The sequence below is a fragment of the Corvus brachyrhynchos genome, unplaced genomic scaffold, assembly GCF_000691975.1.
Source record: "Corvus brachyrhynchos isolate BGI_N302 unplaced genomic scaffold, ASM69197v1 scaffold117, whole genome shotgun sequence".
Classification (NCBI taxonomy): domain Eukaryota; kingdom Metazoa; phylum Chordata; class Aves; order Passeriformes; family Corvidae; genus Corvus; species Corvus brachyrhynchos.
In genome coordinates this window covers 684906-698004 of record NW_008238833.1, presented here as the reverse complement: position 1 = coordinate 698004, position 13099 = coordinate 684906, and the positions used below count along the sequence as shown (strand labels likewise).

Genomic DNA, 13099 nt, shown 5'->3' with positions numbered 1-13099 from the left:
GGTGATATTGAAGAAAACAGCATCTTGCTTATAGTTTCCTGAGTGTGGTTTATTTTCCCCTCTGTTTTCAAACTTCCATTCAATCAAGTAGAATGGCTAATTTTAGCATCATGCGAGATGTTTTGTTGCAATTGTCTGTGTATCTTCAAACTGGTCTGTAAACCAACTGGGATTAGAGTTTTGGGGTTTGTTTCTGCCTTACCCCTGCCCAAAACTGGTGCTGTTCCTTGCCAAAATTGCTGCCATTCCTTCATGCAAAGTACAGGGGATGCAAAGCTGATTTAATGTGCTATGGTGCCATACCTCCTCAGTGGACACCCAGGTGGCTTTGAGAAGAGAACTGAATCCAGACCTTGAAGATTTCATCTTGTGAGGTGAATATGTAATATGTAAAAATTCACTGACTGAACTATGTGACTGTTTTGCAGGAAAAGAGAGTACAAGTCTCCCCACCATTGACAAGAGGACCAAGTGCCTTTATACCAGAGAATGAAGTAAGTTTGCAGTTAGCTGGGCTGGGTGATGGCTTTGAAAATAACGACACTGAAGGACTGTTCTATGACCCTACTTGTTCCATGGTACCTGGATGAGCTCCCTTGAAAGCAAAAGCAATGGCTTCTCTGGAGCAGGTTCCAGTGGGTATGAACCACCCCTGCCTTTCACACAAGTGGTACTGTTTGACATCTTTTCTGTCAGCAGCATTTCCAGAGGCAGGCATGAGTGACAGCTCTACTCTTCTCGGGTGGGTGTGAACGCATTACTCATAATGCCAGACCTGAGGGGAGGCCTGTCCAGTATTGCAGCAATGTGATTATATAGCTCTCAGAGCAGTGCCTGACCTTCAGTTTGAGAGAACCTGCAAATATGACTTCACTCCTTAGACTGTAGCTGTGGCTCTTGAGAGAATTAAGGGTTGAAAGGTATGGTTGGATTTCAGACTCGAGATTCCTGCCATGGCAAATGCCAACTGTGGTTTGTTAAACAAATGACTACCATTCTCCATCATTCCTTGTCATGAAATAGTACAGTGAATAGAGAGGGTTTAGTGACAGAATAGTAACACACTGAATGCCTCACAGATCTTGATAATAACACTTACCGGTGTCAAAGGCTGCTTTATTGTTGTGATGGAAGGAATATGGGCAGAGAAATAATTACTTAATTGTAAAGGTTCCTATTAACATGCCACAAGGCTTTAAAAGCAGAATTTAAAAAAATGTCTGTGGATAGAAGTAAATCAGGAGGGAGTACATGCACAGTAAGAAGAGGATAGTAATAGAGATGGAGATAAATCTTAGAAATAGTCATATGGCATATTGCTATGCCTAACATAGCAACAGTACAGTCCTACAGGATTATGTTTTGATTCTGTCAGCAGAATTTCTTGCTATAACTTGCACTGTTACAAGGAAAATTCCTGACAAGCTGGAGAAGATTAGAAACCTTACCAGAGACACAAAAAATATGATTTCCCCAAGAAACCACTAAATGAGACAAGAATCTCTTAAATACATGGGAGATACACTTGCTGAAGAGTAAGGGGGACTCCTAGGAGGTATATACAGGGAAAATGGTCTCTAATGTGTGAATAAAATTCTGATGGTAAAAACATTCTTAAGGAAAACTGAGAAGGCATCATTTTGGGTATAAAACACAGAAAAGCTGCAATAGTGAAGATACATGTGTAAAAATGATGGAGCTGCCTGTGTAGCTGCTTCTTCCCTTTCTTTCTGGGCCCACAAATTGAAACAGGAAAGTACAGTGGTGAGAAATGAAAATGTCATATGTTGTTTGTGTTTCCTTGTATGTATCTTCTGTATATGATCCGATAGAAAAATATTTGAGACACAGTCCACTCATCAGCCCATCATAAAGAGGAAAACATATTTTAAATAGAATATTTCAGCAAAAGCATTGTGCTTCTTGGTTTTAGGCACTTTTTAGCTTCATGTGCAGTAAAACAGCTAAAATGTGTTCTCATTTCATGGTATTTGCAATAGTAAGATGGCTGGTTTATTACTGCACAGTTGTCGGAATAAATACTGGGTATTCTAGTCTTGTGCTTGTAACTTCAGTGGTGAACATGTTGAGAATGGCTATCCCTGGTGATAAACACTGAGTAATAGCACTCATACTGTGTCAGGGCTTGCAATGCAACTGCTACTTACTCTTCTGCTGTTTCATTTAATCTTGTGCCCAAGGTTTGGATTGGTTGGAATAATTAAAGAGCAGGTTTTGTTTGAAGAAAGCATTAAATTCCTATTCTAAATAATACCTGAATGTTATGGACAAATTAGCATTTGATGTCCTCTTCAATTACACAAGCACAGAAGGGGTAGATTGCCAGGCTGTTTCTATCATTTGGTTACATAATCCAGTTCCTCTCCATTAATTTTGAAATTGATTTTAGGGCTGAGCACTCAGGTGGTGTGTGTCTGTACAGGTTGTCTTCCATAAAGAATTTACTTTTCATTTAGCTTTTACTTACTTCCAGATCTCTGTACAGGTTTGACTTTCAGCATCTGCAACCTCCACTGTTTGAAGAAGATCTATATAAAATGGTTCGGAGTTTTGTAGAGACATAAAAAAAATAACAGAGGTTCAGTGTAAAGTGCTCTTCAATTCTCATTGTACAAGCAGGATCTGTATGTGTGTATTTGCATTCATGCAGGCATGTATGTTTGCAAATATATATCTAGAACTCCATCATTGTCTTTAAGTCTGTACACAGATATACCTTTCACACCACAGTGTGTTTCTCCCCAGGGCAAAAGCCAGGGAAAATCTCTCCCTCTGTTAATATTTCTCCATCTTATTTTCAAGGTTATGCAAGCAAATGGTTTGGATGAACGTACTAACCTTCTTGTGGAAGAATATTCTACGTCTGGTCGCCTGGACAACATCACACAGGTCATGAGTATCCATACTCAGTACCTGGAGTCTTTCCTCCGCAGCCAGTTCTATATGCTGCGCATGGATGGGCCCCTTCCTTTGCCCTACAGGCACTACATTGCCATCATGGTACGTACCAACAGGCTGTGTATCTTCTCCTGCCACCCTGACTTCTGTAGTTAAAAAAGGAAGAAAAAAAGAAGAATTTTAAAAAGGAGAAATTAGGGTGGTGTTTTGACAGAAGCTGAATTTTTGTAGTAGATTTTTATCACAATAAAGCGTGCCTAGCTGGCAAGTTTTCAATGAAAAGGGAGAATTGGCAACCTACATCATTCCCTGTTTCCCACAGTAATACATCCCTCACATGCCCACATCACTGTGCAGCAGTAGGATGAGATGCAGTGGACTCGAGTCACAAGAAATTCCAGGTAGACACTAGGAGAACAGTTTTCACTGTGAGGATGTTGAGACATTGCAGCAGGAACCAAGAAAAGTTCTGTGATCTCCAAGGGTGAAGATCTTGTCTGGACAAGGCTCCAAGCAACAAGTTCTAAGTCAGCCCTGTGAGCGGAGGGTTCTCTTGTAGTGACTGCTTCCAACCCAAATTATATTTTTCAGTTCAGAGAAATCAAATGTATTTTTATTGGAGAATCCTCCATACTGTATAGAAATGCATTGCAGTGCATTTGCACAAGGCCCTTTGGAATGACACTGTACTTTTGTTTTGTGTTATTAACCTGTCTCCCACCCACAGCAAAATCAGATTACACACTAATGTGCTGCACTGTTCACTCTGTGTTTAATTATTCCAGGCTGCTGCCAGACATCAGTGTTCCTACCTAATAAATATGCACGTGGATGAGTTTCTGAAGACTGGTGGGATTGCAGAGTGGCTGAATGGTTTAGAATACATTCCCCAAAGACTGAAAAATCTGAACGAAATAAACAAACTTCTTGCACACCGGCCCTGGCTGATCACGAAAGAGCACATCCAGGTACCTCTTCAGTCATGCCCTGTAAATACCAGTAAATGTCTGGTAAAAAGAACTGCCAAGAACTGTGCAAGTGTCTGGTTAGGCGTCATCTCCCTGAGTTAAAAAGTTCTGGGAAATACTAGTGCACCAAACAAGGTGATTCTCTTGTGTGACAAAGCCAGTAAGATTTTCTTTTTAGCAATAGCATTGGCTAAAATAGTCCAATGGAAAAGAAGTAATATATTAGGTGTCTCCTTTTTCATCCAGTGAGAGTTTGTGTGCAAGGGGAATATGGTATTATTGGAAGAAAGAATTGATCTCTTTTTAAAATGTGTAGTGTTTTATAGAAAAGCTGGGGGCCAAAAGACATTTTAGATTTACACTTTTTTTATTCTCATTTCAGAAACTTGTCAAGACTGGGGAAAATAATTGGTCTCTTCCTGAACTGGTGCATGCTGTTGTCCTGTTGGCACATTATCATGCCTTGGCAAGTTTTGTCTTTGGTAGTGGCATTAATCCAGAGAGAGATCCGGATACATCTAATGGACTCAGACTTATAGCAGTCAACAACTTCTGTGTCTGTGATCTTGCCAATGACAACAACATAGAAAATGCATCCCTCACAAGTAGCAACTTCGGGGTTAGTGCTGCAAGAAAATTCTTTTGCTTGCCTCTGTTTTGCATTAGAAAACTTTCTTCCATTCTTTCCTGTTTAAATTTTAGGGTAGTTTGAAATTTTTTGTCTGCTTTACAGGAATGCTTGAGTCTGGTAATTCTTACATACACTTTGGCAATTTTCAGTGTAATCTGTTGAAAACCACATTGTAACAGTGAATGGAAGTCAGAGCAACGTGATTTTGATAGTTAATCTCACCACTCATTGGGCAAGACTAAAACTTTGCTTTCAGCAGAAAGCTTGAAGTCCCAGTTTCTTCAGACAGTGTGGCATTGACCTGGAGCATTATGCCATCCATGTTCCTAACACAGGGAATGAAAAAAAAGAAATGGAAAAAAATGGAAGTAGTAGCAGTAGTAATAATAATAATAATTTTTACTTCAAGGCCTACAGTCATGAAACAGTTTGAAACGCTTCCATGTAGATGGGAGGAAATGTCTGAAATAAAATTACTTAATTCTTCATGCTGGTGTTCCAGTCTTGTATCAACAGAGAACTTTGATTACTAGTTAATTAACTTGATTAATTTGATTACTGGTTAATTAACTGGACATTTTTTTCCTGAAAGGTCCTCTAGAATTCTTTTGAAGATGTGCCCTTGAATTAATGCTGACAGATGAATTAGCTTCATTGCCTTTTGTGGAAGATCAGGATTATGGGCAGAGTTGCTAGATACAATTTTTACAATTAGCAGTAGAATGTACACATGTCATCACTCAGTTCAGTTGCTGTATCTTAAATTTCTGGGCTGTAAAACATGCCAGCTCATGCCACGGAGGTGCCTTACTCCCCATTTGTAGTGGGCAGAGGGCTGCTGCTGACTGTGCTTATTGCTACGCAGTGAGGAAACAATTCTACTAGAAACAGTTGCAACTATGGGCAAAACAGACTCAAAAAGATGGAAAAGGAAAACCAAACAATTTATCTTAGGAAAAATCTGAATGATATGTACAGGGCACCCAAAACTCTGACGTATTTCTAGTAAAAAGAGGTCTTTTTTCCTCACAAAAATAAGAAAAAGGGTCAACATAGTGGCTATTTCGATCACACATAATGAAAGAAAAGCACTGATTTGCCGTCTCAGGTTGTGTTTCTGTAAGGCAGTGTTACACTGCCTCTCTTCAGAAACATACTTTGCATTACCAATGGACTGACTGTTGTTACCTTAGTATGAAAAGTTGTTTTCTGAGAGATGTAGGGCACACAGATGGATTTTCCTGACCTATCTACATGGTGGAATATGAGTGACTGGCTTCCACACTCAAACAGCACCTCTTTGCTGTTAATCCCACTGCAGTAAATTACTGCAGCAGGCTACATTAACACTTCCCAGCTCCTGTCTTCTTGCTGTCTGAAAGCTGTTTGTCTGTGCTGTATGTGACAAAATGCATTCTGGCTTGAGTTTTTGTGTTTGCCTCTGCTGTCTGGTTTTGAGAATGTTTGTTGTCAAGCATGAAATCCGAAGATGACACACGTTGTCTATCTTCTAATTTTTCAGAATGTCATGGTGTTTTTGCAGATTGCAGATTCTTTAAGTGAGCTGGAGGCCCTGATGGAAAGGATGAAGAGACTACAAGAAGATAAAGAGGACGAAGAAGCTTCTCAGGAAGAAATGGCAACTCGCTTTGAGAAGGAGAAGAAGGAGAGTCTGCTAGTAATTAGTGGAGGTATTTGTGCTTTTCCAGTTCAGTTTTGTTTGTGCTTTTTAAGAATTAAATACTTGAGGCTAGTCCAGTGACTAGAAACTTTTTCTGTCCATTTCTTTATTCTGGTACTTCATGTAGGAGGAGTGTAGTAAGGGTGGTCTTACCTTTTGCTTCATCACCTTAAGACTTCTTGATTGACAAATAACATCATCCTTTCTACTACTTGAAATTTAGCTTTTGTATATTAAAAAACAAAGCCTGCAGGCTTCCTTAAAAAGTAGGGTGTACATTTCTCTTTCTTTATATGTTCTGTATCTTCAAAATAATTAATTTATGTAAATATTCAGTAGTATTTCACAGGTTCTGTGGTGCTTAGAACTTCAATAACACTCATAAGTAGCCTTCAGATATGACATTTAGTTTAGGAATTAGATGATGAGACTCAACTACTTTACCAGTTACTGCCCACCTGGAAAGGACATTTCCAACTTGCTGTTCTGAGTGATCATACTGCTGTGCTGTTCACTGCCTATCTTGTGATAGAGATTCATAGCATTTTTTTATTCTTAAATAATTTTCCAAATTTTGAGCTGAAACCTTCTTTTCCCATATTTTTCATATGCTCTGGAGGCCTTCATCTCTAACAAACCACAAAATGAAGTCTGCTTCATACAGACAGGGAGGTGGGTTTTTTCCCAAATAAAGTGTTAGAAGAAAGAATATTATTAAGACAATCAGAATCTCTATTTCCTCATAGTAGAAGCTACTTGAAGATGATTGCTTGTGTCTTTTTGAGAAGTGACCCCTAAAATGCTTCACATTTTACTGTACTGTTCTTAGTGAATTTAGGTCTCAGTAGCTTCAGACCAAATGTGTTTGAAGGAACCAATGGTATTGTGCAAAGAGCCCAAAAGGGAGGAAGAATGTACTGCAGATCAGCAAAGAGATTGTTTTGTGGCTCTCTAGGAACATGGAAAAATCTCTGACAGAAGATACATCCAGCAACATCAAGCTGGATTTTTTGAAATGGACATTATGTATTCTTGCTGTATTTTCCTTTGGTCAGGCAGTATCAGCAGTGCAGATACATGGACACTCATTGCAGTTTCATTATCAAATCAGGACTTCCATGAACCTGTGCAACTTCAGGTTTTTAAGGAAAAAGGGTCATTCAAGACAGGAGGGGGTTTTGGATGGGGTTGCTGACAGTTTTGTTGACTTTCTTCCCTCTTTAGCATTTGCTGATTTCAGTTGAGGAGTCTGTGTGTGTTGGCTTTTACCCTTTCATGAAGTCTAGTCCTTGACAGGGGAGAAGAGTGTATGTGTACAGGTTTTTTTATTCTTCACTGAGGATTTACTGTAGCAGATGTTGTTCAATCTTCTTCCTACACAGTTATGTTTTGATTGTTTAATGAGGCAAAGAGGAGATAAAGCACTTCTGCAATTCTTAGATTAACTGACTTTTCAAGGTGCTAACAGTGGACATATGGCAACTGTTCTGTCAATGCATGTGGAAGCGAGCCATGATTTTAACATCAGGGTCAAATGCAGTCAGCTATGCAGTAGTCAACTTCTGCAGAGGTAGTTACACAATCAAGCCACCTGTTTATTCGGGAGGGAAAGATTGATTCCTGATAGAGAACCTGCGTGTGCTTAGCGATATGTTTTGGAGCTCTTGGAAGATGCTTAGTTACTAGAGCTTCTGGCAGAATTTCACCCTGCTGTACTGTAGAGCTCTTTGCTTTCACATAATCTTCAGCTGATGTTTACAAGTGGAGTGTTACATTGCTTTCTGGTGCTCATACTCCAGCTTAGAGAACAGAGCTGGTGTGATTTCTGACACAAAGGCTGCTCAGTACAATCCTGCTGTCAAGGATCCATTTTTTTGTTTCTTATGCCAACACAGTGATTTTGCTAATGATGTTCATCTTCCTGACTTAAGATACCTAGCCTCCTTCAGAAGTCAACAGAGAGAAAAGCAAACCTGCAGACAGAAGTGTAGCCCATCTCTTCCCCTTTTGTAGAAGTATATTAGATGTCTGGTATAGGCTGGCATTTAATGGGCTCAATGAAAGCAGTGTATCCCATACAAGCAAATGAGAATTGAAATGTTTCTTTCCTTTGTACCACTCTTCTCTTTTGCATAACTTCTAAAATTGTCTTCTAGTCCTATAGTAGAGTGGTAGTTGGAAGTTGGCATTAACGCATGTTCTTGCCTAAAGCAAAGCTTTTTGCTGTTTTATTCACAGCGTTTGATGATGAAATAGTTTCTACAGACGTCTCCCGTTATATTGAAGATCCTGGGTTTGGGTACAAAGATTTTGCAAGGCGAGGAGAAGACCATCTGCCAACATTCAGAGCTCAGGTATCATCTCTTTAAAGCACATTCACTCAAAGAATGTTTATATATCTCACTACAGGGCATAAAGGGGTTATAGTGGGGCATGTTTGGTGCACACTCCTTTTCTTGTCCTGGTTCATTAAATAACTCACAACCTTCCATAAACCTCCCTGAGATGGAGTCTTTTACTATTTGTCAATCACTGGCAAGGTAATACTTGGCTTTCCATCTTACTTCAGTTACTAGCAGTATTAATGTTTGAACACTGTAAAGCATATCTGAAATAAAAGTGAAAGGTAGAAAAGCAAGAATTTATTTCCCATCTCTCCAGATGTTGTAGAAAAAAAATCTACCAGAGCAACTCTTTATTCCTGTCATTTTACCAAGTACTCTCTGTCCAGTGGCTGTCAATACGTGGATACATATACGTCTGTGAAAATGATTTGGGAGTATTGTTCTCATATGTGCACCAAATCTCTGGAGCTGGAATGCTGGGGAAGAAAAGGAATTCCTAAATATGATTACTGAAGTTTTTGCTATATTTTAATACATTTTTCTCAGTGCTGTTGAAAGAACAGAATATGCATTTTACCTGTACATTGTCTTATATATTGACATCCTTTGCCATGACCAGAATCATGAACTTCGTATTATGTATAACAGGAGGGACATTCTAGGTGGTTCTGTTCTACCTTACAGAGTACATTAATAAGCAGCCTAGAAATAAATGGAAAGTAATGGAAGAAATCTTCAACCAAATCAGAGAGCTTCAATTAAACTGACAGTGGGTGCAGGAAAGCTCCATGGTCAGAAGATGTATCTAAGACTGTAAAATAAAGAATCCATGATCACTCTCAGAAAATGTATTTAGCTGTATAGCAGTCTCTGCTGAACTGGATAATTTACTCTGTGGTCTTTATATGAGCCTGAGGTTATTGCTGCCAAAAAGAATAAGGCATAGTCAGTGCCTATAAACCAAACAATCTGCCTAACTACTTTAGGAGCAGCAGGCTCCCTTGGAAAAAAGCGCCAAAAGAAGTTGAAATTGGAACTAAAACATCTCTGCTCTTAAATGAGCAGGACAGCTTCTGGCCTACATTCAAAGGAGTCACCTTGATAATTTATTATGTCCTACTCTTAACAGTTGGATGTATATACCCACAGCCTCCCAAATGCTCTGCTATTAATGATACTTAAATTGCAGTAGCATCCCAAACACCTGATATAAATCTAATCCTTATCCTGATAAAACTACCTTTATCTGTATGATTTTAAATTTATTAATAGAAAAAAGGTATTCTATACACAGCAGAATGTCCTTAACCTTGTTTTTGGTGGGGGGGTTCACTGACAATATGGATCAATTGCTGTTAGTCAACAACGCTTTCCTCTCTCTGGACCTTCTGGCTTTCAGAGGCTTTTGTGATGTCCTGGACACCTTTCCAGGGCTGGATGGGTATGGCATATTTCTCACAAGCCTTACAGTCTTTTGTACTGGCAGCCAGAGGCCGAACGTGATATTGTGACGTGTTTCAGATGTCACTGATGCCTCTGTAAGACAACGGAGCACTGTCGTGCTCTTCCCTGCTGTCCTACCCAGGGGGACAGGACAGTAGACATGCTCCAAGGTGCCCAGGTGAGGACCTTGGCCTGGCAGTACCTTTGGAAAACAGCCAGACACAGGAAGGGCATGGAGATGATGCCCTCAATTGTAAAGATGCCATCATTGATGGGATGACTGAGCACTTGACAAGGATGTGGGCACACTCTCACCTTCAGTGTGATGGCAGTGCAGAACGCCCTTGCACCCTGCTCCGGAGCAGGATGATTCTTCCTGCTGTGCCACCACTCTGAAAAGATTTCCCATTCCTCATATAAGCAGGCAGGCTTTTATCTTGCAATCCAGGTGCTTGTCTAAGACTGAAGCAGCCTGGATTTTATCAATTTTTTCAGGGGTGGTTCAGCACTTTACCCAATGACTGTACATCCTGACTGGAAGTAAAGATTCCATCTCTGCTCAGAGCTAAGCATCAAAGCCTCCAAGAGGAAAAAGTTTTTAAACTTACAGGCCAATCCCACATGGAATGATACTGGTCAGAGTGGCAAAGCAGAAGAAGATTCCCTCAGCACTTCAGGAGAAGCTTGGGGTTTTTTCTCCTGTAGGCTAATGATATCCAGGATTGGGGTGTCGCAACATGATTCACATTGTCAAGAACTCTGGGGGAATGGAGCAAGTGATGTGGATGAAGGATTCAAAATACAAACTTTTGGAAGGGAATAAAGTCGTAACTATCAGACAACAAAAATGGTGACTTGTAGAGAATGACATAGGGAATTCACTTCATTTGTGCTTTTATATATCTCCTTCTCTTCCTGCAGGACTATACTTGGGAAAATCATGGCTTTTCCCTTGTAAACAGGCTTTATTCTGATATTGGACATCTCCTGGATGAGAAGTTTCGGATGGTGTATAACCTCACATATAACACTATGGCAACACATGAAGATGTTGATACAACGACACTAAGAAGAGCTTTATTTAACTATGTCCACTGTATGTATGGAATCAGGTATGGACAAAAATTCACTGGCTTAGGAGTACATTTTAAAACTATGTGAACAGAAAAATAAACCATATGTAAAGCATGATTTTAGACTGTGGGTGTTTAAAGTGGAGATGGCACCTCTGTCTGGAAGTTAGAGTGGTTTTGCTGGCACTGCAAAAAAATAACTTTTCCTTGCAGTGCAGAAAATGAGTCAGGATGGAAATTTTTACAGAAATGTCTTCTCTGAAGCCAGCCTGTATCCTTCATACAGGAAAGACAACATCCCTAAACAAGTTCACAGACAACACCAAGTTGGGCTGGAGTGTTGATTTGCTGGAAGGAGGTAGGAAGGCCCTACAGAGGGCTCTGGACAGGCTGGATCAATGGGCCAAGGCCAATTATACGAGGTTCGGTGATGCCAAGTGCTGGGTTTTGCACTTGAGTCACAACAACCCCAGGCAGTGCTACAGGCTGGGGGCAGTGGCTGGGAAGCTGCTCGGCGAAAAGGCTCTGGGGGTACTGGACAACAGCAGCTGAACATGAGCCAGGGTGTGCCCAGGGGGCCAAGAAGGCCAATGGCATCCTGGCCTGGATCAGCAATAGTGTGGCCAGCAGGACCAGGGCAGTGACCGTCCCCCTGTACTGGGCACTGATGAGGCCACACCTCCAATCCTGTGTTCAGTTCTGGGCCCCTCACTGCCAGAAAGACATTGAGGGGCTGGAGCGTGTCCAGAGAAGGGCAGCGGAGCTGGGGAAGGGTCTGGAGCACAAGGCCTGTGAGGGGCAGCTGAGGGAGCTGGGGGTGTTCAGTCTGGAGGCTGAAGGGGCACCTTATCACTGTCTACAACAACCTGAGAGGAGATTGTCGCCAGGTGGAGGTCAGCCTCTTCTCCCAGGTAACAAGTGACAGGATGAGGACAAATGGCTTCAGGCTGCACTGGGGGAGGTTTAGTGTGGATATTAGGAAAAATTTCTTTGCAGAAAGGTTTGTAAAGTGTTGGAACAGCCCACAGAAGTGGTGGAGTCCCCATTCCTGGAAGTGTTCAAAAAACATGTGGATAGAGCACATGATTTAATAGTGAACATGGTGGTGGTTCAGGGTTAACCATTGGATTTGATGATCTTAGAGGTCTTTTCCAACCTTGTCAATTCTGTGATCCTACTAAGCCTTTCAGATCCTCTCTTAACACGTGGGTTTTGGTCACGTATCATACATGTTCCAGTTCCCAAGCTTCAGAACATAATGCTGCAGAATACAATGCTTTTAGAAACTTAGATCAAACAGAATGATTGCTTGTGTTGTGTAGGTATGATGACTATGACTATGGAGAAGTTAATCAGCTACTTGAACGCAGCCTGAAGGTTTACATAAAGACAGTGACCTGCTACCCAGAGAGAACTACCAAGCGCATGTACGACAGTTACTGGCGTCAGTTCAAGCACTCGGAGAAGGTATGTGTTCCAGAGCCAAAGTGGCTTCACAGAGACCCCTGTGCTGTTTGAAAATTAAAGTATGGGGACACCTAAAATGGCAGTATCTGTCAAATGAACTGTTCTGAATCGGAGAAAAACGAGATTCATTCCTTGAATGTTAGATACCAATTTGACAAAAATACTTCTTACAGGAAGTATGAAGTTGTGCTGGAAATACTTTATTATTATTATTATTATTATTTTGAGTGAGTTCTTGTCTGGGTTTGAAAAGACAGGTGTCTGCTAAGGAAGGCAGAAGCCTTCCTTGGAATGGCAGATGCAACCCCCTTCCCTCCGAGATATTATAATTTTGAAATCAAGGGGCTTTTAGGCAAAGATGTGGGAAATAGGAATAACAGTTCTTTACTATTATATATATAACCAGTCAAACAAACAGCAATAACTATGGCAGTAACCGCACACACAAACCCAGTGCCAGCCTTCTCGGCTGCCAGGCCCTTTCCCCTCGGGTGCAGTTCCGCTCGCAGCCGGCAGGGGCGCTGGCGGCTCCCGGTGAGCAGGGCAGGTGCGATGGTTCCCCCGCGGCTGCA

General features: G+C 41.0%; 1 protein-coding gene across 1 annotated transcript in view; it reads left to right on the top strand.

The window, feature by feature from the left end:
- Positions 1 to 399: 399 nt before the first annotated feature.
- Positions 400 to 13099, top strand: part of SESN3 (sestrin 3) — a 17203-nt gene continuing 4503 nt past the window's right edge. Inside the window, exons 1-8 of the mRNA XM_017738191.1 lie at positions 400 to 494; positions 2824 to 3021; positions 3705 to 3887; positions 4270 to 4506; positions 6062 to 6209; positions 8438 to 8553; positions 10909 to 11099; positions 12383 to 12527. Coding sequence (XP_017593680.1) covers positions 2827 to 3021; positions 3705 to 3887; positions 4270 to 4506; positions 6062 to 6209; positions 8438 to 8553; positions 10909 to 11099; positions 12383 to 12527 — 1215 coding nt within the window. The 5' untranslated portion in view covers positions 400 to 494; positions 2824 to 2826. The remainder of the gene's footprint in view (positions 495 to 2823; positions 3022 to 3704; positions 3888 to 4269; positions 4507 to 6061; positions 6210 to 8437; positions 8554 to 10908; positions 11100 to 12382; positions 12528 to 13099) is intronic.